The sequence below is a fragment of the Acanthochromis polyacanthus genome, chromosome 2 (genome assembly GCF_021347895.1).
Source record: "Acanthochromis polyacanthus isolate Apoly-LR-REF ecotype Palm Island chromosome 2, KAUST_Apoly_ChrSc, whole genome shotgun sequence".
Taxonomy (NCBI): domain Eukaryota; kingdom Metazoa; phylum Chordata; class Actinopteri; family Pomacentridae; genus Acanthochromis; species Acanthochromis polyacanthus.
Window position 1 is genome coordinate 4258833 of NC_067114.1, and position 26515 is coordinate 4285347.

The window sequence follows — 26515 nt, forward strand, 5'->3', positions numbered from 1 at the left end:
CTCCAGTGGACTGGACCAGTAAAATCACAGCTTAACAACCTATAAATAGCAACAACTCCAAATTTTTCCTTTGTTTTAGTGCAAAAAAGTGCATTCTGAAAATGTTTACATTTAAGGAACGATCTTTTTACCAAACATTATGAAAAACCTAAAATTTAAGAAAAATAAGTTGAATTTCAACATGATGCCTCAGTTTATCATTTACACATTTCAACTCCCAGATCACACTGTTTCTATAAACACACAAAACATTTAGTCACAGGTATCTGAAGCTGAATGACACAGTATTTTCCTTTAAAAAAGACAGAAAAAAAGGCAAAATATTACAAAAATGAGACACAAAATGACAAAAGCCAGAAACAAAATGACAAAAAAAAAAAAAAAATCAGGTATCAGAAGGTGGTTTTCAACTTTCTTTGTTAACTTTCTGCTTCAAATTTAAACTAAATTTCCTTCACTAACCCAGCCCTCTGGACTTCCAGTAAGCTGTGTTCCTATTGGCTGTCCAGGTGGCTGCTTGGTGTTATCAGGAACACCTGAGCAGCTCAGTGTCTTCCTGCTTTCTTTGTCTGCAGTCAAACATTTCCTCTGCTTCTCTTCACTGAACCGGGTTTGGCTCCGTTGCTTTAGTTTGTTCTTTAGGCGTTGGCTTGCAGCTTCCAGCAGTAAAATCCACTTTAATGTGTTTCTTGGTGTGTTTTAGGGCTTTGTACTGGATAGTTGTCTTGGTAAATGTGGTTCTTTAGCCACAGTTAGCACATGGTGCTAATGTGTGCAAGGATTAGTGGATTTGGTGAAGAAAGTGATGAAGAAATGAACCATTACTGGACAAACTCTGCCGCTGAAGACAATCTTTATTATTTCAGAAGTTAGCCCTCCACCTGACCAAGGCATATTTCCAACACAAGTAAACTAAAAATATGAACAGAAAAAAACACATTTGGATGTTGCAACCAGCTGCTCTACAGGAGTTGTAGTTGTTAGACAAAACTGCTTCTAAAAAATTATTCTACAGAACCCCATCCAGTGAACTTTGTTACAGGTTGTTAAACCTCAGAGCATGACTTGTAGTTAGACAATGAAGCAGTGGGGTTCCTCTCAGCTTCTCAACGATTTGCTCAATGTCAGTCAAAACTCTGCAGTTACACACTGGAGTACAAAGACATGTCATGAGAGCTGCAATGTGGTCAAAGTGTCATGTTTGTATGTTGCCAAGACACTGTTGTCTGGCTACCGCGGTTCCCTGGTGATTTATCTTGATGGAGGACTCTCATGAGTGCGTGTTTCACCTGAGAGCGCATGAAGAGTCACATACATACATGTACAGTACAAACAGTTTGTCAGACACCCCATAGGATGAAAGAAACACCTGGAGTGCACTGTGTTCTGTTTTTGGTGATCTTCTCTTTTAGTCGTCAAACTAAACAGGCTGCAGGGCGGAGCACAGTCATTTGTTCTTGTGGTTCTGATTCAGACTGTGGTAGAAATCTCTACTGTCTTCAGATGGATTTTTCTTAGACCAAGCACAAAGGCCGAGATGAAGACCAAAGCTCTGTCAGTGAAGGAGTGCGCTTGGATGTTTGAGGAGTGCCACCTAGTGGAGGAGCAGCATGGAGATGCCCAGAGGGACAACCTTTGTTTACCAAATATCTTCAGGTCCAAAAAGGTGAAGCCGCGGGTCAAGTTCCAGAGCAGCCACACTTACCAGGTTTACCACACAGCCAGAGAGTTGATGCTGGAGGTGCTGGACAGAGAAGCTGTTCAGGAGCTGACTAAAAGAGCTGCCGGTGTGACAGCAGGAGGGAATCGACCGTCTCACAGCCAGAGCAGAGAGCAGAGCACGGATCTCTCTGAGGAGGAGTATGCAGAGGCTTTAACGTGGTTTTCCATCGTCCTACGAAGTGGTCTGTCTGCAGGAGAGAACTGCAGCTTTGGCTCTGAGCTCACCCAAAAGCTGGATGGATACCAGGGCATCCTGAAGAGAAACAGCATCCAGACCAGCTTCTTGTCTCTCACCAGACTGGGGGAAGCAGGCAAGTTGGAAGTTCTCTCTGCTTTCTGTAGCCACCTGACCAGACGCTATCAGGCCTTAAACACGCCTGGCACCAACCTGGCTGTGAAGAAGTACAGACTTTCCCACCAGCATGGCCCCTGCTCTCTACATCTCGCCCTCCTGTGTGACATGAGCTCAGGGTTCATCTGTAACATGTTTCTGTACAGTCCAGAGCAGCTCCAGAGACACAGCAGGAGGCCTGTAGTTGAGCAGGTGGTCAAACACCTGCTGAGGCCATTCTGCAGCCACAGACACCTGGTTCAGCTGGACAGCTCTGCCTGGATGGAGGGCAGACTCTCAGACATCTTCTCTGGATTTGGGGAGAATATTAATTTCGTTCCAGCGGCTAAAAGGCCAGAGATGAGTCCAACATCCTCTCCGCACAAACGGACATCTGAGGACTCGAGGTCTCAACTGTTGTCCCACCTGCAGGGTTGGACTGGACCTGCTCTGCTTCCTCCGTCAGACCTGAAGGGATCCGTCATGGATGCGTTTCTACCGGGCCTCTGGGTGACGCTACACGTGATCTGCATCAACACGTTTGTGCTCCACACTCTACGGAGTCGGGGCTCGGACCGGAAGGTCAACCTGACGGAGTTCACCAGGACTCTGGCCTCTCAGCTGGCCGTCGACAGCAGCGTCAGGGTGCCGGTTCTGCCACAACTAAACAGCTGCTCATACCAGGAAACAAGATTAGAAAACGCTTCCAAGCAAAGGTTAGTGCTGTTTGTTAGAGTGCTTCAGTTCAAGTTAATAATAGCTTCCATGATGTTAGATGTATGAGAAAAACAAGCAGAAAAAAGGGCAAGTCTGAGGCACTGAGAGATTTCTATTTTTAAAAAGCACTTGATCTCTAAAAATACTCATAAAAACAGTGGAGGGCTCTGTTGTTTTGAATTCAAGTTCTTCTGCAGCATATAATAATTATAACGGTAGAATCAACATTGTGCGCATAGTGCCAGTGGATAGCAAGACATAATACACTGAATATACTGCATGTAGGGTTATGGTACAGCAGTTAAATCAGTGTAGAATGGGTTCATATATTTGGATATTGATAATATTAGGGCTGCAGTTCATGATTATTTCCATCAATAATTGATGTGACATTTAAAATCCATCCACAATTACACAGATCCTGAGGAGACGTTTTTAAATTTCTTGAGTCCAAAATGCAAATATATTTAATTTATACTAAAAAAGCAGAAAATTTCATCAAATGTTTGACATTTTACCAAAATTGTACTAATCAACTTGTTATTTGAACTACAGAAAACACATTTATCGTAATGCTTCGGTGCTCTAATCATATTCAGTTACAATACAATGAGCAACACAAACGAGCGCAGCAACAAGGACAGCTTTGATTTCTATTTTTCTTTGTTCCTGCAGTACAAACACTAGCAGCAGTGCTCAGGTGATGGAATACGACAAACACATCTCTGCAGTGAAGCGACAGACCAGGTGGAACAGGCCGGGAGTCTGCGGTTTGGACAACTCTGGGAACTCCTGCTACCTGAACGTTGTGCTGCAGTGTTTGTGCTCCACCGTGCCCCTCGTGGAGCATCTCCTTAATCAGGACACACGCAGAGACCTGGCAAAGTGAGACCACCCGCCGCCTCTGTTTCCCTGACTCACTCCACTGTTTGCTGAGCGGTTTCACCTCTGTTTACGCAGGTCTAAGTGCCGCTTTGCTGAAGTGTTTGTCCGACTGCTGGAGGAGATGTGGCTGGGAAGGAGCTCCAGCTGTGCCCCCCTGGAGGCCCGCTCGGCTTTGTCCTCCATCCTCCCCCAGTTTAACAACTACTCCCAGCAGGACGCCCAGGAGCTGCTGCTCTTTCTCCTCAACATGCTTCATGACGACCTCAAGAAGGTGCAGCAACACACACTGCTCAAAAAATGAAGGGTAGGCTTAAATCAGCTCTTGATGAACAAAATGACATAAGAACAGTCAAAGGAAACTCCCCCCCCCCAAAAAAAAAGACAACACAAGCAAGACAAAAAGACATAAAATGACAAAAACAAGACAAAAAATGGCAAAAGGGAGAAACGAAATGACAAAAACATGAGACAAACGACAAAAGTCAGACAATAAAACAACATAAACAAGACCAAATATGACTAAAACGAGACACAAAATGACAAAAGAACAATGAGCAATCTAGTATTTTTTCCACAATATCTTTATTTAGCTTTTACAGTAACATAAAATGGTGACAATCATGACATATATGGCCTAGCCATGGCTGCATGTCATTTCTCATAGATTAGCTGCCAGTTATCACTAAAAAAAAAACAATCACAATAAAAACACAAAATGAACAACATGCTTCTCTTGTTACAAAACGGATTATAAACCCAATGAAATGGATCTTAACATAAAGGTAATAATAATAAGCTACAGGTATTTGAAAAGTAACTTATTAAAAAATAAAATAAAATAAATTAACAGTCACAATTTTGGAAATTGTCATACCCGCAGTAGTTAGTCATCAGTTTGGTTTTCTGTTAAGTCTGAGTTCTTGACATAATCAATAAAGGGCTTCCATATACCTTCAAATATATGCTGTTTACCTTTCAGAATATAGATAATTCTTTCCAATGGTAGACTTGATAACATTGGTTTTAACCATTGACTGATACTTGGTTGATGGGTTCTTTTCCATAGCAATGCAATACACTTTTTGGCATTTAGCAAACTTAGGTCTATAAATGCTTTTTCATACTTACTGTAGTTATGTTTCTCTGGATAAAGCCCCAACAAGAAAAGCTTAGGTTCCAATAATATTGATTTGGAAACAATCCTTTCGACCATAACTCCTACCTCTTCCCAGAACTTAATAATTATTCTACACTGCCAAATGCAATGAAATAATGCTCCTCTATCTTCTGTACATTTTGTGCATATATCTGGTATATTCAGGTTATATCTATTCGATTCTACTGGCGTCACATATGTCCGCATTAACCATTTATGTTGTATTACTCTAAGCCTTGCATTTATGGATGCAGAATGAGCATTGGCGCATGTGGTTTCCCAATCTTCCTTGGAAATATCTGTTTGTATGTTTTCCTTCCATGCCCTTAGTTTATATGTTGAGTTCTCACTAGAAAATGATACCAACAAATTGTAGAGTTCTGATATTGCACCCTTTCTTAGACAATTCTGTGTAACAAATTTTTCCAGTTCTGTGTAGCAGGGTTTAGAAAGTATATTGTTTTGATTTGTTCTAACATCATTTCTAAGCTGAAGGTACTTGAAGAAATGTTTTCTATCGCAATCTAGTATCTTACTTTACCATCAAAACAACTTGTGATGGTCTAGAAATTCTTTTAAACCCTCAAAAAACCTTGCTGCTGCCTCTCCTTCCACCCGTTGTCACTTTCATTTGCACCAAAGTAGGTTAAACTGAGAAAGAATGGGACGTGATGATTATTATTTTTGAGCAGAATATATCACATCTACACCTCTGACTTCACCTAGAGAAGTAATAACTCTGGATTTCTGTGCTTCCCAGGTCGCAAAGCGGCAGACGCGCTCCTCGATGCGACAGCCGAGACCAGAGCAGAACAGAAACTGCGGCTCTGACTTCACCATCGTCTCACATCTGTTTGAGGGCCAGCTGAGCTACATGACCCTCTGCATGCACTGCGACCACCAGGCGCACAGCAAGCAAACCTTCACCGTTCTGTCGCTGCCGATTCCAACAGGCATCACTAAATGCTCCGTTCAGGTACCTTTCACCAGCTGCAGGTGCTTCCAGATCCTCTTTTCAAACACCACAGTTTCACACACTGGTGGCCTTGCCGTTCGGTGCTTCCTCGTCTTTATTTCTGTCTGCTTGTGTAGGATTGTTTGTCGCTGTTCTTCGAGCAGACCGTCCTGACAGGCGGAGAGCAGATGTTGTGTTCGGTGTGTGGGCTGAGGAGGGAAACGGCGGTCCTCACAAGTCTGGACAAACCTCCGGAGATCCTCCTGTTGCACCTGAAACGGTGGGTAGAAACGAAACGTCATCTGTTCAGGTAACACTGTAGTAAGTGTGCACGTGTAACTGATAAACGCTTTTATGAATGAATCTCACCTAAATATCCATTTAGCGCAGCTGCTGGTTGGAGGATTTTCATAAACTGATGGATTTTTGTCAAGATACAGTAGAAAGGTCCATAAAGACACACAAGGTTTTGAAAACAATTTCGGCCTTGTCAGCTCGAAAGTTCAGATTTAAAGTTCATTCTGCCAGTACATGACTTGTGGTTGAATCTTATGATAATCAAATTAGATTTTAGAGAATTAATCTGCTCCTTTTGCACAAAGAAACATTGGTCTGTACATATAAATGATAAATATCTGTTTTGCTTTCAAAAAGTCTGTATTTACGAATTAGTTTTGCATCATTTTTTATCATTAGAAAACCTGACATCACTGCATTAGAATAACAGACAGAGCTGAGTTTGACAAACTAAAACACTGATCTAACAGCAGCAGCTCTGTGGGTAAAAACCATCTTTTTAATGAGAACGAATGGACATGTGGAAGCAATCAGAGACCATGACTACTCCAAAAAAAAAAGCTAATTTGATGGCTTTCTAATTCATAGATGTCTTAACCGTGAGTTTAAATAACTAGCAGTGCCTTAAGCAGACCTTCACTTTAAATAATGCCTATAGAAATGCATTAATCCAACAAGAGTCATGCATACTTTATGTGCTAACATGACTTACACACGTGGACAAAATTGTTGGTACCCCTCAGTTAAAGAAGGAAAAACCCACAATTCTCACTGAAATCACTTGAAACTCACAAAAGTAACAATAAATAAAAATTTATTGAAAATTAAATAATCAAAAACAGCCATTACTTTTGAATTGTTGATTAACATAATTATTTAAAAAAACAAACTAATGAAACAGGCCTGGACAAAAATGATGGTACCTCTATAAAAGATTGAAAACTATTTGACCAGAGTGACATGATTAACTCAGGTGTGTCATTTAATTGACATCACAGGTGTTTCCAAACTCATAATCAGTCAGTCTGCCTATTTAAAGGGAGACAAGTAGTCACCCTGCTGTTTGGTGAAAAGGTGTGTACCACACTGAACATGGACAACAGAAAGCGAAGGAGAGAATTGTCCCAGGACATCCGAAAAAAAATGATAGACAAACATCTTAAAGGTAAAGGCTATAAGACCATCTCTAAACAGCTTGAAGTTCCTGTGACAACAGTGGCTCATATTATTCAGAAGTTCAAGACCCACGGGACAGTAGCCAACCTCCCTGGACGTGGCCGCAAGAGGAAAATTGATGACAAATTGAAGAGACGGATCGTTCGAAGTGTATCCAAAGAGCCCAGAGCAACCTCCAAAGAAATTAAAGGTGAACTCCAAGGCCAAGGTACGTCAGTGTCAGATCGCACCATTCGTCGTTGTTTGAGCCAAAGTGGACTTCATGGGAGACGACCAAGGAGGACACCACTGCTGAAAAAAACTCATAAAAAAGCGAGACTGGAATTTGCAAAAATGCATGTTGACAAGCCACAAAGCTTCTGGGAGAATGTCCTTTGGACAGATGAGACCAAACTGGAGCTTTTTGGTAAGGCACATCAACTCTATGTTCATAGACTCAAAAACCAAGCATACGAAGAAAAGAACACTGTCCCTACGGTGAAACATGGAGGAGGCTCAGTAATGTTTTGGAGCTGCTTTGCTGCATCTGGCACAGGGTGTCTTGAAAGTGTGCAAGGTACGATGAAATCTGAAGACTATCAAGGCATTCTGGAGAGAAATGTGCTGCCTAGTGTCAGAAAGCTTGGTCTCAGTCGCAGGTCATGGGTCTTCCAACAGGACAACGATCCAAAACACACAGCCAAAAACACCCAAGAATGGCTGAGAGAAAAGCGTTGGACTATTCTAAAGTGGCCTTTTATGAGCCCAGATCTGAATCCCATTGAACATATGTGGAAGGAGCTGAAACATGCCATTTGGAGAAGACACCCATCAAACCTGAGACAACTGGAGCTGTTTGCTCATGAGGAGTGGGCCAAAATACCTGTTGACAGCTGCAGAACGCTCATTGACAAATACAGAAATCGTTTAATTGCAGTGATTGCCTCAAAAGGTTGTGCAACAAAATATTAAGTTATGGGTACCATCATTTTTGTCCAGCCCTATTTCATTAGTTTGTTTTTTTAAATAATTATGTCAATCAACAATTCAAAAGTGATGGCTGATTTTGATTATTTAATTTTCAATAAATTTTTATTTATTGTTACTTTTGTGAGTTTCAAGTGATTTCAGTGAGAATTGTGGGTTTTTCCTTCTTTAACTGAGGGGTACCAACAATTTTGTCCACGTGTGTATGTATTCTATTATGCTGCGTTCAAATACCCCAGAGATACAGCAGAGCTAAAGTTGTATGTGTTAGTCATAAATCAATAGTATGTTTTTGAATCACACTGAACTTTATTGATTTCTTCTGCAGGTTTGGCTGTAAGGGGAAGCACCAGGTGAAACTCAGGACTAACGTTGGGTTTTCCATGAAGCTCGATCTCACACCGTTTCTATCCAGCTCAGCTCAGAACGCCTCGTTTTCTTCATACCACCTGTATGCTGTTGTGGTGAGTAAACAAATAGATTCAAAACTCTACTTGCTAAGTTGCTAAAGGTGGAATTAAATGTTTTTTTCCCCCATTTTTTAAAATTATATTATTGCGATATGAGCAGAAATAACAGACTTTTAACAATAATATCTGTTGACAGAGACAATTAGACGGAAAACCAACAAGCTCTGTATCCAAATTATTATTAAGTCATTTAAATACTTCACTAAAACCCATATTTATAGACGAACTCTAACCTCTGAAGACCTGAGCTTTGGTTGGGCTGCATTTTAGATTTCTTCTAGTTATTTGGGAAAAGGAGAAACCAATGAATATAATAATCAGATAATATACAATATAAATTATTACATTTTATTATATTTAGATTATTACCATTATTGTAATATTTTTATTCTAATAATTATTATTATTACTATGAATAATATGCTCTTTTGAGAAAAAAAAAAGATGTCCACATATGTAGATTCCAGGTCCTAGTAGGCTAATGCAATCTCTATTTTATTCTGTTTTACCCTTTTTAAAAACTTATTTTGTACTAAAATTATATAGTTATTCTTACTATTATTACTTTTTACCCTTTGTTCTGTTGATTCAACCTGTTTTCTTTCTTTTTTAAAAAACAATTAATATAGCATTTTTGGCACTCTTATTTGTATTCCACTGGTGTTTGTTGATCTATTTTGTAAATCTTTCACAGTTTAACTCCATTTCCTTCGTCTTCCTTTCTTCTTTATGAATATTCTGTATATTTGGAACAAATGGCCAAAAGGTTCTGGGATAGATGGCAGCTTTTCAGTAGTTTTACTTTTTTTTTCTTTTGCTTTTCAAATCTTATTTATTTCCATTTTGTCACACTGGTTTTCCTACGTATCCTCCATTATTTTTTTGGCCTGTCTCTAAAGCAACTTTTTAAAAAGGTGCTATATAAATGAACTTATCTTTATTTGCAGAATCTTTAAAGATTTGGCTTTATGTCAAAGTCTAGCAGGTAAGTCATATTCATGGCTTGCCAAGTAGCGTTTCTAAAAATGACCTCAATTAGGTTTTGGTCGCTATAAAAATGTCTAAAATAAGATTAAATTAAATCAGGGTATAATCATATTTAAAGGAAAATTCAAATTGCCTGCAAAGGAAAGGATTTTTTTTTTTTTAATCTTGTTCACAGTTTCTGCCTGCGGGTTTCTCATGCAAACAAACCCTTTCCTCCTCCAGAACCACACCGGCCACCTGAACACGGGTCACTACACGGCTCTGTGCCACAGCGCTCCGGCTCAGGTCTGGCACTGTTTTGACGACTCCATTGTCAGAGAGGTACAGGACAGCGTGGTTCAGTCTCCAAACGCCTACATGCTGCTCTACAGCTGCAAACCTTTCCAAAAACCAAAGATTCACGGACTCTGAGCTCTCCAACAAGCGCCGCAAATCCATCCATTTCCCTTAACGAAAGGAGATTTAAACCGTACAACTCCTGCTTTGCTGCTGGCTTCTCCAGAATTTCTAGAAATTAATGATAAGGTTGATCCCTGACTTGCGTGTTGCTAATATACTGCACAAGACACAAAATAAAATAAATGAGCTTATAATTAGCCAGCTAAAATACAAAAATATATATTTAAATCATACATTTATGAGGAGAAAAAATATGCAAGTGTCCAAAAACACATTTTTAAATTCAAAATAAAAAAAACCCATCAGAACCAACATAGCAACTAGCAATTAATACGTCAAAGCAGGGTGAGTTAGAAGAACACCACTGATGAAATAGTGCTCGTATATTTAAAATTATGGAAAACAAAACAAAAATAAACAAGCATGAAGCCGTAACAAAATCCTAACTCAGCCTGTCATGATTTTTAAAAAATTCTTTAAACCACAAGAAGGAAGCGATTCTGGTTTTCACTGATTTCAAGAAAGGATTCGACTCAACAGGCAGAAACCAAACGTTCTAGATTCTACAGGCGTGTGGAATCCCTCCTCCTGTTGTTGAAGCAATAAAAGTTTTGTATGTCATCACTTCTGCGGTAGTCAAGACTCCTGAGGGCAACACAGATCTGTTCTCCATAGACACCGGAGTACTCCAAGGAGACCTTTCCTCTTCATCATCTGCTTAGACCAAGCACTGAGGAATACAATCTCGCCCTCTGATGGTCTGACCCTAAAGCGTCATCAAAGTAGAAGACACCCCAAAGAACTTGCATTCGCAGATGGCATCACCCTCCTAGAAAACACTCTCAGTGAAGCAGGGTAGAGTGAGAAACAAGACAGGTAGGACTCGAAGTTCATGCACCTTAACCCAACATCTGAGGAGACTCTGCAGCACTAGACGGGTCAGAAATCGAAAAAGGGGATGACTTCCTACACCTTGGAGGCAACGCCAACACAGCACATGATATAGAAACAAAAACTGGTAAAGCTTGGGGAGCAGTAAACTCTCTGGGTATGTCCAATTAAAACGCCAACAAAATGAGCGCATTCAAGGCATCAGTGGGATCCATCTTGCTCTATGGATTCGACTCCTGGTCACGAATAAAGTCATTCTCTAAAAGATTTGATGGTGCAAAACATCTCCTGGAAATCACATCTCACCAACAAGTCGCTATACGGCTCACATCCACGATTGTCAGCCATCATGAGGCAACGTAGACCAGCCCTGGAGCTAGAAGACGACACTTTTGACTGCAACGCTGGACAGAGGGAGCTGGAGGAAGAACTTTATTCATGTCACCCATTCTGACGGATGCAGGGACTGACAGCCTGTCACTGGTTTTCATTTTGTGTAACGTTTATCCACCAGTTGAAACACCTTCACTCCAATGCATTTGACAAAAATGTCTTGAAACGCTCGTCTTTCTTAGCCAGTACTTTTGGTAGTAAATAATGGTCTGGCTGCACTTTATCTCATGCTATAGAAGGGGGAAAAAAACAGCTGATTTGTTTGTATTTCAAAGGACCAGTCACTGTCATTGTGGGTGGCACTTTGACTTCGATGTTGCCTCAAAATAGTGACAAGTGGAATCATTTTGGTGGAACATTTGTATGCAGAGAGACATGAACTGTCAATAAAACAGATAATTCACCTAAAAAACCGAGCACGGCTGCCAGGTGCACAGCTCCTCGGTGCGGTCGGTTGCAGTCTGCATCCAGTAAGTGTGACTCTGAAGCACTAACTGACCCAGACAAACGCTAATTTGAAGCAGTTTTAATAAATATTCATATGAGTCGTTTGAGGTTAATATAATTGTTATATCTGAAACAAAGTCTTTTAGAACATTAAGAAATAAAATCAACATGTACAAGTGAAAAGAAAACACATTATGATCTCATGCTAGGCGATAAAACTCTACTCAGGAAGTAGAGTCACATCCTGCCATTTCACATCTCTGGTCCATTCAGAAAAAACAAAACAAAAAAAGATCAGTTTTACTTTGTGCTTGCTCTTGTCTGTCGGTCAGTCAAGTCAGGCAGCAAATTCTGACACGAATGCACTCATCTAAGTGAATAAGGTCAATTTCTCACGTCTTCATATTCTCTGGCTCAGTACTGAACACAAAAATTAATTAGATCAACCAAAAATCCAGCCTCCTTACAAACAAAAACAGCATCAGTGGTGGTATAAGCCAAGGAGGATGTCAACCTATCCCTGTAAATTTTCCTCTAAATAGTGTTTGATTATAATAATGTCTAGAGTTAAGTATGTTTAACAGAGAAGAAACTTTATAGAAGCAGGTAGGGTTTTCTGTCACCGGCTGGACCGAGCAAGACGGACAAGATCTCAGCATCAGGATCGTTTTAAAGCATTTGGAGTTGAGTATTAATGTCTGCCGTTAAACAATGTGTCCTACATAAAGAACTTAAATGATTGCATATTGTATAAGTGCAAGAATGTGGCTAACATGAACAAGCAACAATCTAAATGACCTCCTGTGCTCAGGAGGAATGCAAAAATCACTCTTCAGTCCCTCTAATCATGTTAAACATCAGAAGGCTAACCCCTAAAACACATGGTCTGCCTTTACGAATATGGTGATATTATGATGGCTGCTACTTTCAAGAAAAAAAATTAATAATTTGGTCACTTAACAGATAAACACCTTGCCCTCGAGTATTTACATTTCTGAATGTGCAACATCAGCATTGGTAAGTATGTACATGCCATCTAACCGTTAATCCTGTGTGTGCACGGTACAAGGAAGCTGAAAATCAGTTCTGACATACTGCCATCCACACAGAGTGCGATGGAAATGAGAGTGAAGAGCGTCTGAACCAGCTGTCAGCCCTACAACACAACCATGGGATCGAAGTCAGATTAAAGAAGCATCTGTTTAGTCTCTAGATGATCAGTATCGCGAACAGACGGCATGTTTGAACAGCTATAGGGTCCTCTAGTAGCTGAAGCATTGCACAGTGAGCCTGCACCCTTCGCCGATCCGGGACAGACAAGATCTCGCAGCCACTCGCTCGAGTGCGTCCTCTCGTGCACATTCACGACCACTCGACCGCAGCTACGTGCACCAGGTCCTCAGAGCTGTGATTTTAGAAATTAAAAAAAGCGACCTCTAGGCTTGAGCAGTGCTGCCCTGGCCTGGTGAAGCGTTCTCCTTTCATGTCCCGCAGCAGCATCACAGGGTGGAGTAGAACAGGATGTAGGCTGCGGAGGACTTGACGGAGGAGGTGGAGATGTCGGTCACCTCGTGGTCGTCGAACTTGTACCAGCGCTGCTTGAGGACGTTCTTGCAGTAGGCTGTGTAGTGGCCGCCATCCAAACCCCCGTAGTGGTTCTGTTAGTGGACAAGAAGGAGGTTAAACTCGTCTAAATAGCTTTGTATACACATTTAAAGGCAGTTAAAGGCTGCCCCCTCCCCTCCCCTCCCTGATGGACATTTACACCTCCCGCTGCCTTAAAAGGGCAGAAAACATCATCAAGGACAACTTCCACCCTGGTTCCGACCCGTTTGTCCTGTTGCCCTCAGGAAGGCGCTACAGGTGCATCAGAACCAAAACAAACAGACTCTTTCCAAAAGCTATCACCACTCTGAACTCAAACATGCACTGACATTCCAACCCCCCCCCAAGACTACCCCAAAACCGTCTACTGTGCAATACGGACTATTCTAATGTGCAATATCACACTGATCATGCACTTTTTATTCTTTTATACTGTTTTAACTTATCTTTTTTTGTGATTTTTTTATTACATGTATCTTGCACTGATGGAGATGCTCTAAATCTCATTGTACTTGTGTATAGTGACAATAAAGGCATTCTATTCTATTCAATTACAATCTAGCTAACTCGTAAGACAGACGGCTCCAGGACAATGACAAGCAGCAGAACCAAGCAGAACTGTCAAATTAGAAGCTGCAGAACAACATTTGGCCGATCATCTCTATCAGTGCAAAGTACACACCTGTGGAACTCCTCACCATCAGAAATTCAATCCCAAACAGAATTGAAGAGGTTTAGTGTGAAAGTTAAACGCTGGCTCAAGCAGCAGCAGAAGTGCAAACATTAATTTATAACAAGACATTGTCAACATAACAGCATTTTACTAATGTTAAAATCAACTCAGTTTTCTTTTATCAATAACTGACAATTGCAACTGTGTTCATTTATTTATTGTACTATTCACTGTATTTGTGTCATTGCATTTTTAATTGTATTTAGTATATTTCATTGTATTTTAAGCACCTGACCAGGGACAAAGTCCGCAAATTAGCTGAAGCTTGACGTCCTGTACGCATCGCATTTTCCCTTTTTCTGTGGCAACGTTCTATGTATTGTCCCTGTCAAATAAACATTAAAATAAATAACTACAGATTATAGTAACACCAGCATAATATCAGCAAAAGACATGGAAAAGGATATTGATTCACTTTTTAACAATATGTACACCGTTTGCACTATTTATTTGGAAATACAAAAAACAGCTACAGTGCAAGAAAAAAATATGAAATAAAAAATATAGTTTATAACAGCAAACTATAAATCAGTTCAAATAACAAAAAAAAACATTTAAGTGCTCTAAGAACTGGTAACTTTAATAATAAGAAATGAATAAGAGAATAGAAAATAAGAAATACAGGTTACTACAGACAAGAACTGGTAAGCTGAATCTTTATTTTTTCAGATCTATTCCTTCTGTAAGTGTTGAGGCGTTGGCAGTGTTCACTTTTCTGTTTGCCAGATGTTGAGTAATTACTCTGGCCACATCATCGTCAAAAAAACAAACAAGCACATTTAGAATTTTCTACACGCTCTGGCTAGAGGCTTCATCATATTCAAAGAAAACACACATTTTCTTGAGCCTTTCAGAAAGACTTTTCCTGAATGCTGGTGCTATCTCTGCTGTATTTATCTACTTTTCACTCCACAACAGCGTTACTTTAATTTCTACTTACAGAAACTCCATAAAGGCTGTATCTCTTCAGGTTCTGCTTGGGTCCGATAACGTACTGAGCCAGGTCCAGACTGTCTAGAGGGAAGTCGACAGATGTCTGCAGCTTTTGCTTCCATCTACCCTCATAGGAGAACCTGAAGAAATTAAACCCGGTAAAGAAGAGCGCTGATGTGAAAAACACAGTCCAGATCACAAAAATTTCTGGAAATACTTCAACGACTAGTGCGGAAATAACTTAAAAATATACTTTAACTACATGACAATTCTTGTAATTTTGAACGTAAACGTCTACAGACCGTTTTAAGTGCACCAGGAGAATAGGCGGGACCTTCCAGATCTCCAGTTTCTTGGTGGAGTCTCTGTGGGCTTTGCAGTGTCTGCAGAACACCTTGTTGTTGTCGGTCAGCTTCTCTTCTTTGGAGAATAGTCTCAGACAATCCTGCCAAGAATCAGCAGAACACTTCAGTTACATAATACAAGACAAACACCTGTCACACTGCTTCATGTTTATTAGTTCTGATTCATACGGTTGAGTTGAGAGAACATGAAGATCCTCTGTTAGATAACTGATAATGTGCTTGTCAAGAACTCAAAACAGCACTGCAGCGCATAAATGTTCACTTTATTTATTTACTCTGACCTCTTATTACGTCTCATTATCCTCCACAAAGACTCTGAGTACTGCAAATGAAAGACCGTTTTCAAACTTGCCCTGATAAAAGGACAATTTGGTCTTTCTAACAGGATGTTCAGAAGCTGTTCATCATGTGACCGACCTGCAGGGAGCACTTGCTGGTGGAGGCCAGAGGCAGCGACAGGTACATAAAGGTCTCAAATGTCCGTGACTTGCGATGGCAGGTCAGACACTGCACAGTGGACTTGAACTGCCCCTGGAACAGCGCTACGATGATGGACTCGTTCAGCAGCTTGTGTTTGCTCCAGGCCACGTCGGCCGCCGTCTGATCGTCCAGATGGTCGTTTTCCTCCTCCTTGTACCGCTTCCTGTTGTCCGCCTGACAACAGAGATGGGAGAATGATGCTACACAGGAACAAATGCAACTGTAGGCTAGCAAAATCTTTCATAATAATCCCACTAAAGCTCAGTGACTGACGGCAGATACCAAATATGCCAGCCAGTTAGCAGTGAAGAGAAAATTCACTGGCAACTACAGACTGCATTTCAAAGTGAACATTTCTCAAAGTGGCAACACATCTGAAATCTTTCAGCTTCAACAGCATGCAGTTCAGCCAGTTCACTCTCAGTATGATAGGCAGGAAGATGTGAGTGGCAGGTCAACACTTGCTAATTAATATCCCATTAATTAGTGACTACTTATCAATTATCCTGGAGGGACAAAGTGGAGTGGGACTGGGCCAGTCTGATGGCAGACGGGTCAGAACATCACACAAAAGGGGACGTGATGAGATGGAAAGTGTGTCATGAGAAATGCACGTCACCAGCTGCTCCAATCTAACCGCCAGCATCCTTTCAATTTAAAATAACTGCATGAGAGAAATGGGGCGGCTGCATTACTGGAAGTCAACCCCAGGTGGAGACATTCATCACAAAGTAAGTCTGAAGCCGTCTCCTCTTCTAAGAACTATCCTCTCTGACAGCTCAACAGTGGCCTTGAAAACAATCTCTTTCATATGTAAGCGAGTTTAAAAATAGAAAAAGAACACCAAATTATTCCTGATCTTTATTTTTATCATTTAATATCACTTCACCTAGTCCTTCTCCCCCATTCAGATGCACATGAAGCCAGTAAAAGAATCAGTCGACACAGGCAATGAGCATGTCTTGGGTCTACATGCACAGAGGTTCTGATGGAGCATCAGACCGGACAGATGCAGACACACCACACTCACACTGCCGCAGGAGGACCAAGGACACACAACTATTTACTTACTCTCTAATTTGCCATCAAAATGAAACCCAGTGAAAAAAAAAACAGAAAGAAGGAAAATGATAAAAAGACTAAGTTTTTATTGTTAACAAGCAAAAGTGCAACAACATACAGGGGTAGCAGAAGGCAAGGTTTACAAAGCCACGGGTCAAAGGAGCAAATTACTTCAGATTTATTTACTCGATACTTAACTCAGGGTGAACATATTCGGATGTAAATATTTTCATTGAAACCCTTGTAAGACTTAATTTAATCCAGTCTAGCGAACTGTCCTAGCCCAGAATAGAAGCGTGTGCACTACCTTGTTGAGGTCCTCATGGAGTCCATCCATGAGGAACAGCAGCAGCTCCTGGGAGTCCTGCTGATCGTAGCCAGAGAACTGCTCGTTGATCTTTCCTATGGTGATCTTGAAGTCTCGTGGACTGATGCACTTGTACAGTCCGGCCCACAGCGCCTTCATGATCACACCAAACTCCTCGGCCACCTCGCCCTTATGGCCAAGAATGTTGTATCTAACAGAGGAAGAGAACAGATCCGGAGGTGTTTCATGTTTCCCTCACACCTGATTCTTTAGAGTTGAGCATTTCTACTTATCTGACCTGTTGATGTCCTCCAGGTAGTAGTTGTTGTTGAAGTAATCAGCCATGGCAGGAGTGTTGCAGAGACACTGCAAGATAGAGTTCATATAGCACGTGTTGCCCAGGTTACGAAGGCCGGTCAGCGATGCACCCTGACCCCCGAATGTAGGATTCAGGTTGCGGATTTTGGCTGCCGAAGGCCGAACAATCTCCACTTTAGAGTAGACTTTAGTGATGGCAGGCCTGGAGGAGAGAGGAGCAGAAGGAGACTAGTTTCTGCAGAGATGCAATTAAATGAAATACAGTGGTGTAGTTTAAAGGCAGGACATTGTTCACTTATCACAGCTGCTGGAACACTGAAAATGACTGAAGGTTGAGACCAGATAATATAATACGACTGTATCTATATTTGGCTGAAAAGTGAAGGTTATTTACGCCTGTGTTACATTTCACTGACTATAAACCTGTAATTCATTATGACACAGGCTCTAACTCAATAGACATTGGAGTATAGCCACTGAAATGCTGATTAAGCAGCTCTAGTCTGCAACAGTTTTAGTCTTACTGTCTAGACATCCATTGAAGCACTGAATCAATCCTGGAGTCTGTAATCTAAAACCATTCCCATCAGGGACAGGAACTGAGTTTGCTCTATCTATATAAACCACACGATAAGAAGAAAAAGTAACAAATAAATTGCTGCTACAACAATCCTATAATCATTACCATCTTTGTGAATATTCTGTAACCTCTTTCTATGATTTTTCTGCTCCACATAAATAAACACACACTTCATTTTATGCACACAAATGCAACAAAATCCCATTTCTAATACAGAGAGCTTTCTTTGTTCACTCCTAAAATGTGAGGGGCCGAACAGGAAAGCCGATCTGTGTGACTTACTTGGTTTCTCTGTTGATGGTGGGTATGACGGCAGCGGTGGTCGGGGCGGCGGCCTTCTTCTGGGCCTCCTCTCTCAGCTCCTGGCTGATGTCCGGCGAGGAGTAGGAGCGTTTCAGCTTCGACTGTTCCCGCTCTCGTTCGCGGCTGGTGTCCGGCTCGGCTGGTCGTGGAGGTTTCTGCTTGACTGTTGGCGGCGTGGAGGGCGGTGTCTGTGGAACGGTGACCTCAGGGGGGTACAGGTGAACGCGATTGGTCGGGGAATGGTAGTATCGGTAGGTCCCCGTCACTGTGTCGAGGAACTAATGAAAAAATGGAGAAGAGGAAGAGAAATAAAACATTAGCCATTAGGGAAATAAATCAGGCGATTTTTTTAAAATTAAATTTGACTCATATTTATGATTTAAGTATCTGGTACCTTCATCCAACCGTCTGGAAGGCCTGGCACACTCCTGCCCATCTCCTCACTCCTTGCTCTGGTCAGGGGCTCCCTCTATGAAAATATGAAAAGAAACACACCGACTTCATTGGTTATTGGTTATTTCCTCCAAACTCAAAAACATTCCCGCTCTCCTTCAAACACAACCATACATATTACTAACTGTAACGGAAATTCTGACTGGGAAACTAAAGGCTGTACTCTTTCTCACAAAAACCAACAAGTTTGAAAACTCCCACAACACTGACTCAGCCCGTCTTTACTTCCTCAAATTTGATAATAAGCAAACTTAAACTATATACGTAGTTGTCGTGTTTCTCTGGGTGGCTGTGGAAAACTGGCATTTGCAGCAATGAGGTAAATTTGACTTATAGATTTTTTTTTTAAGTCAAGAAAAGAAGACAGACAGAGAGACAAAACAAGCTAGCGGGTGAGGATGAGAGAATAAGCATGAAAGAGAACTGTAAAAGAAACTTAATTTGGTACTTCTGTAATGTAATAATATAGTTTAGAAGAAGTGTGTGGAGACAAAGTTGCAGTTGAACAGCAGTCTCTGGGTCAAACGTGGACAAAATATGCATTCTGAGGATCCAGAACTTAACACATATCAGCTGTATTAAAAGGGTATTATAATATTTGATGTTTTGTCTTTTGTTCTCCGCTGTTTTCTTGACTTTAGCACGAGGAGCTAAATGCAGACTGATGAACTGTCTGTTTAAAAGGTGTTTGGACACGTTTTTGTGGTCTCTCTGTTAATGCCAAAGGATTTCACAAAGTTTGCTTTTAGCCACAGATGTAAGACACTAAGCCCTTGTTCATTTTGTTTGTGCACATTCTCATCGACACAGGGCTGAAATGAAGCATGCAGTGGTGATTAACGCTGACAGAAACAGGGCTCACCTTTATCTCACTAACAATGTGGTTGGGTGCAGGTGAATCCAGAGACATGCTCTTGGAGGGTGTGTCTGAGTTCTGCTCCTTCCCCCTCCTCTCCTTCTCGTTCCGCACCTTGTTCTCTTTGTCCTCCTCTTCTTCTTCTGCCTTCTGCCTCTCCAGTCTCTTTTTGTCCTGATGCCTTTTCTCCTCCTCTTCTTTCTTCCTCTTTTCACTTTCCTCCCTTTCTAGCCTCTCATTCAGCTCCTTCTCTCTCTGCTCCTTCTCTCGCCTCTCCTCCTCTAAACGACGCTCCTGGTTGCGTTTCTCCTGCTCTTGTCTTGCCTTCTCCATCACCGCCACCGCTTCAGAGTGTATCTGACTTTGTTCTTCTTTAGACAGACCAGTGTTGGGGGTGAAGGATGGTTTGGCTGAGCGGTCTGGGATAACTGGGCCATTCGGGGCGGGGTCCTTCGCCGACCCGTTCTGGCTGGGTTTAGGTTCATCTGAAGCCCAGCCAGCAGGTTTTTTGGTGCGGTCAAACTGAGACAGGAAACAGGCAGACAAAAGAAAACATAAGTACTTCATAATTTTTGCTTTTTCCAAACAGTTTAGAAAGTATTCAGTGTAGATAAATACCTGTGGGAAGGGCTTGGCTGTTGCAGGTGACTGGCTGGATGCGGGGCCCTTCTTACCAGGGTCTAGCCCAGAATTTGTGGCGCTTGTGACGGGGGAATCAACAGCGTCTGGCAACCTGTCGGCAACCATGGAAGTTTTGGATGTGGGAGGTTCTGCTGGTGCGACACCGTTCACCAGCGCAGGAGCTGACGGTTCCGGAGGCTCGGGCAAAACCTCAGGCTCTGGTGGAGGTGGAGTCGGAGGCTTTGGTTCCTCGAGGGATGGGTAACTAAAGTTCACTGATTGAAACATCAATGAAAGTTAATTCAGCTGCACTCAAAAACTTCATATAATATCCTAAAAAGTAAATTAATTCAAGCCCAGGGCCTTATGCATTTGGATGTGGTGATACTCACACTGAGGGAGGGTGCTGGTAATGGTCTGTCTAGGGGGTCGAACTTTAGCGTTGGTCGTGTACATGGGGTAAAACAACAGCCAGTTCTCATAACCCCCCTCCAGCACCAGAGGCTCACTACGCAGGATGGTGATGCTGTCCCACTGTGGAGTTTGTAAACACATCGTCGTATTTCAAAAGAAAATTCTGCTGTCATGATTTACATATAAATTGGAGCACAACATTTACCTTAAAGAGGGCGTCTTTGAGGCTCTGCAAGACGGTTCCCAATTTAAGGTCAGCGACAGAACTGAACCAGTCCAGCAGGATGATATAATCCACAAGTCCTCGCCGCCTCCAATGCTCTTTGGACGTGTCCGGCAGCTTTGCCTCGATCTGATTCACAGTGATTCTGAAAAGTCATGACGTGAAAGGTCAGGAGGTCAGACTTTGGGATGAGTTCAACAGTTAATAAAACAAACAGAGGAAACACTACAACACGTTAACAAAAGAATCCAAAACCAAATTACACATGCAGTGTTTTAGCAAATAATCTCTCACCCGGGGCTAACGGCCTCCTCAGGCACGCTGACGCACGTCTGGGCTGGAACCTGAATGTGAGACTCCTCATAGTCGCTGTGGCTGCGGGCATCCATGACAATTATGGTGATTGTCTGGTCCTTCATCATGTGGAAAAGTTTCTCGGCTGTGATCCCACCCGCAGGCAGCGCAGCTATCAGACAGACAGTCCATTATTAAATCAACATAACGAATAAAAAAATGTTGATACTATCGATCTAAAAAAAAGAAAGAAAGACTAGATGGGACAAAACATAACAGCAGCTCCGACAGAATTCAACAGGCATATCAGATCTCTTCAGTGATATTCAGCTTACCTTTAGAAATTACATTCTTCAGTTCATTCTGCTCTCCTTTTACCTGACACACAGAGACAGAAAGGTTCATCTCCTAAATTCAGTTTTAATCTGAGCGTATTCGTTCGTCACAAAATAATTCACTACATATAAAAATGTAAAAAGGTCATTATTTATAACTCTGCTGTTCACATATTTGTTAATTAGGCACACAGTGTTATTGCTGGTAAGATATTGACTACAGACTAAAGATTGAAAATTTTGTGAGTTGAATTCAAATAAAATCCACAATTATTTTTATTCCAATGCATATTATGTTAACCCGTTAAACTTCAGTGTCCCGCACACTTACTAATTTGCATAGGAATTTAAAGAATGTCCGAAGGCTGCAAACGCGATTATATAAACACTATACGCCGATGGAAAGCTTAGATTCTCATGAATCCGCCGGTATAAACCACTTTCAGATGTGATTACCACAGCGGGTAATACAAACACATTTGTCCGACAAAAACGAATATTCATCCATCCGTTCTCTATACACGGCTTCAATGTACACAGCGCGACTCACATTTCCGGGTTCATTATTACACACAGATGAAAATATTCCACAAAAAACGGCCATAATCCAACCTTGGACATCCAGACGAAACAAGCCAGTAAAATATTTTGTCCAAAACATGTCTTGAAGTCGGTATAGAATCCACGAATCGGTCGTTTTCAAGGAAATGCACCTCGCGATGCCCGTCCAATATTCCCTGTATTTCTCGTCATATTTTTTATTTACAGATAGAATATTAGCGATTTTTTGTACTGAAAATGGCTGGAATTGACTGCAGCTTTAGGGCAGAGAAAAGAGAAGCTTTTGAAGGCTTGGATCAGATTAAATTTTTAGCTCCTCTTTTTAAAAATGGCATGCAAATATGTAGTAAATGTTTTACTAGGTTCACTCAATAACTGTAACCTCAAGATCTGTTTGCAAAACTTAACTATTACACTCAACTACACGTCAGGTTTATCGTGGCATTGATGGCCTTGAATTCTTGCTGCATAACTTATTAAATATCCTTGGAATATTATTTAAATCTCAGTTTAGCATGCCAATCACTGTACCTGGCTTGGATTCAATTCAGCCACCCACACAAATTTCAAACAGTACGTAAACAGACACTGAAATAAATATGTCTTAAAATGGATACCACTGGAGTATATTTATTAATTGACATCTCTACCTTTTTGCTGTCCTTCTTGTTGGCAGAGGAAGCTTTTGGAGAGCCCCGACCACCATCTTTCTCTGTCATTTCCTCCCTCCTCTTCTTCTCCTCTTGTCTCTCCTTCTCCTCGAGTTTTTTCCGAACCTCAACTTCCTCATACCTGTTGGAAATATAAAGACAAGCTTAGTAAAACTTAAAGAAAATTGCTTACTCGCATGTTCTGATGTCCTCTTTTGCAACTTATATATTAAGACTGTGTGTAATAGCTAAGACAACAGCAGCCTCTAACCTGAGTTTAAGGCTTTCAGACAGCTTCTCGGCTTCCTCAATGGCTTTCTTAAAGCTGTTTGGCCCAAGCATGGTCATGTAATACTCCTATGTACATTGGAAAAGAAAAGTGTTATTCATAAATACCTAACTTGCTGCATTTCGACAAGCCAATAAGCATTCACATGAAACACACTACATCTTAACTTAAACAATAAAAACACATGAAAACAGGGCACAGTACTAGAACGAACTATACCGGCTGCTGCTTGAAGTCGGGCCGCTTCTTGATGATGTCATATACTGTTAAATACTTCATGTACAGCACATAAGCTTTCTCCTCATCTCTGTCCAGACGGCACTCCTCTGCCGCCTTGAAGATTTTGCAGGCACTCTGAACATAGCTGCAACACAGCAGAGAGAAAAAAAAACAACCTCTCATTATGATGGGAAACTAGCATGCTCCCTCACTCATGGACCTGGGTACAAATTTTATTCCCTCATGTTTTTGTGTCTCGATGACAATGAACTGAATTGATTAAAATATCCTGGGTTGAGATCTGATCTCCTCATCTCACACTCCCCTCTTTCTGTGATGCTACAAAAGGAGAGAAATGTACATCTTGTTTGTAATGTGAATGTTCCTTGCATTGTTTCTGATTAAACAACCCACTTGTGTCACATGAATATTGCATACAAGGGACACACAATATGAAAAAAGTGATACTGTGATTAGTTTGACAGATTTTGTGATGTGTGAGACGACTTTAACGGGAAAGCTCACTTTCCTCTCTTTTCTATTGAAAGTAACATATCAAAAATGATGAGTGAATTCGATTTTTGCAGCAATTGGCACCAAACATTCATGTTCTCTGACATCTGGGAAATCTGATTTGCAAACGCTTCATTTATAATGCAGATTTGTTGTTGTTGGATATTGTACCACCGTACCATTTCGATAAGGTTTTGATTAATCATTAAACCCTACTGTGTGATACCAACTGGAAGGACAATAGTAAACGTAAATTACTTTCTGGTGCTCGTCTTGTCCGGCTTAATTTCAGCTTTTTTGTTGAGTTCGCCCAGAGATGTGGACAGATACAGCTCTTTGACTCCGGTGGACACTGCAGGCATCTTGGCGGATGTTTTTCAATCAGAGCTCTCAGGCAGGCGACCAGTCAGTGCTGTACACAAGCACTGGACATCTCTGGAAAAAAATTGTGTGGTAGCAAAAGCAAGTAAACAAATGTTGCTTATATGACATTAAAACACACATTCCTGGTATAATTAAAATCGTTAACTGTTTCAGCTCTCAATGTTACGTTTCTGCGACAAAACACTTCATGTAGGATCTAAAAACTGCCAGAATAATGATATGCTAAGCTAACTCCTCAGTTCTGATAGCGAGCACTTGGGTCCCTCGGGGCTGTGTGCTCCCTATACATCCATGACTGTACACCAATTCACAGCAATGACATCTTTGTAAGATTTGTGGATGACACTACTGTGGTGGGGCTGACTCACAACAATGATGAGACGGCCTACAGAGAGGAGGTCCTGAACCTCACCAACCAGTGGTCAGTGACTGGGTCAGTGACTTTATATTCCTGGGAACTTAGATGGGCACTAACGCCAGTGCCCTTGTGAAGAAAACACAGCAGCGTCTGTACTTTTTTAAGATCATTGAGGAAGGTCAATCCGTCCCAGGAACTGCTGTTGTCCTTCTACAGATGTTCTGCAGAAAGCACCCTCACCCACAACATATTAGTGTGGCACACGAGCAGCTCTAAGGCTGACAAGAAGGCTCTGGAAAGAGTCAAGAAGTCAGCACAGAGCTTCATAAGAGCACAGCTGTCCTCTCTGTCACCTATAACAGCAGATGTCTGCGCAGGGGCAGAAGCATCACTTCTGATAGTTCACACCCAGGACACAGCCTGCTTTCACTGCTGCTCTCAGGAAAAAAAATACAGAACCACCCAGGCCCGCACCTCCAGATTCACCATCACGTTTTAAGTGCAATACGGGAACTGAACACATGATAGTCGTTTTCAATGTTTGTTTGTTTTTCACTTGTCAACAGTGCAATATACACAAGAGTAGTCATTAATTTCGTTGTATGCTGTGTGTGTATAATGACAATTAACGCATTCTTCTCTATTCTAATCTAAAAACATGACATGACATGCAGGATAAGTGACTTTTAGCTACGACACCGTGTTGCTCTCACAGCAGTTAGCGTGTTGCTGTGGTTAGCTGGCGCAGGACATGTCAACACCGACGACAACAACAACATCAAATACTTTTCCTGCTAACGTTAGCCGGTTAACGGACAGTTAAACCGATCGACTTGGAGCATAAAACCGCCCACTGGCTTGATATCAATGTAGTTTAGCCAATTAAACGTTAACTTAGATTTGTTATCTTCCTAGTTAGCCTGCTAGCTACGTTGGTTAGCACACGCAGTTACGCTTCACGTTAGCTACCGTCAACTGTTACCAACGGAACCGGCACTCAGGGCTTTAATCACATTCAACAGGGAAGAAATGTCCGCCAGAGATAATGCTGACTCATATATAGCATCAGATTGTTAGATAAGACAGATGTAATAGAAAAAAATACCTCTTTCTAATCCGCTGCTTCCACTTTAGCTACTTTTTTTGACAGCTGATTCCTGATTTCTTGTTCCGCTTCCTCTTCTTCCGCCCCCCACCTTCTTCTTCACCTGTCTGTTTTGCTGCGGCTGTCATTCCGGATGTTGTCTTACTGCCATCTTCCGGTGGTCATTTTCTGCTTCTCAGACCGCTTGCTCTTCTATATTTAATTTAATTTAATTTAATTTAATTTAATTTAATTTAATTTAATTTAATTTAATTTAATTTAATTTAATTTAATTACAAGTAAGAAATGCATTGACTACTTTTTCAGCATCACTCTGAGTCAGGATGTTCCTGACGTTGACAATGTTTTGAAACTACTAGAAGGATTTCAGATTTGTTTTAAGTAAGAATTAATGACTATATAAAGGATAAAAACAACTCATGTTGTGCTGAAGGTCAAGGCAATGCCCTTCAGAGCAACTACGTTTCTGAGGTGTTTAGGGCCAAATACAATACACTCCATTTTGTCTGAATTTAAATGAAGAAAATTAAAATAAAAGGTTTCACACATAAAGCCAGATGTCGTCTACATTGGAATCAGTACCACAGCCTTTCATACACAATTGTCGGTAGGAGAGTCCAAAGCTGTATGTTAACAAGTTGTTGTGTAACATTCATGTTGGCTTAGCATTGTTAAATCTTTATATGCCAGATTGAAGATAAAATGGAATATTTTTGTCAGGAATTTTGAGCCTCTAACTTTAAAGAACAGTATAAGATGATT

At 41.2% G+C, this 26515-nt stretch overlaps 2 protein-coding genes across 3 annotated transcripts; one reads left to right on the plus strand and one right to left on the minus strand.

The window, feature by feature from the left end:
• Positions 1-3209: 3209 nt before the first annotated feature.
• On the plus strand, positions 3210-10873 carry LOC110954901 (putative ubiquitin carboxyl-terminal hydrolase 50). The gene is given in 6 exon segments (XM_051944850.1): positions 3210-3655; positions 3698-3926; positions 5572-5930; positions 5933-6046; positions 8534-8669; positions 9885-10873. Coding segments are annotated over 6 exon segments (1209 nt in total). The 5' UTR covers positions 3210-3473; the 3' UTR covers positions 10074-10873.
• Positions 10874-11856: 983 nt separating this feature from the next.
• Positions 11857-25867, minus strand: usp8 (ubiquitin specific peptidase 8). 2 transcript variants are annotated; one of them, XM_022199640.2, is made up of 19 exons: positions 25754-25867; positions 24165-24341; positions 23394-23538; positions 23157-23242; positions 22886-23027; positions 21675-21717; positions 21340-21511; positions 21028-21190; positions 20801-20942; positions 20406-20683; positions 19794-20309; positions 18873-18947; positions 18458-18756; positions 17576-17797; positions 17278-17488; positions 15846-16082; positions 15366-15508; positions 15071-15203; positions 11857-13450 (listed from the first exon to the last, which is right to left on the minus strand). In XM_022199640.2, exons 2-19 carry the CDS (start codon positions 24266-24268, stop codon positions 13292-13294), a joined length of 3270 nt encoding a protein of 1089 aa, XP_022055332.1. In that variant the 5' UTR covers positions 24269-24341; positions 25754-25867; the 3' UTR covers positions 11857-13291. The 2 variants fall into 2 exon arrangements, with proteins under 2 accessions (XP_022055332.1, XP_051794389.1); XM_051938429.1 differs by having other exon boundaries at positions 17275-17488.
• Between the last annotated feature and the right edge of the window lie 648 nt (positions 25868-26515).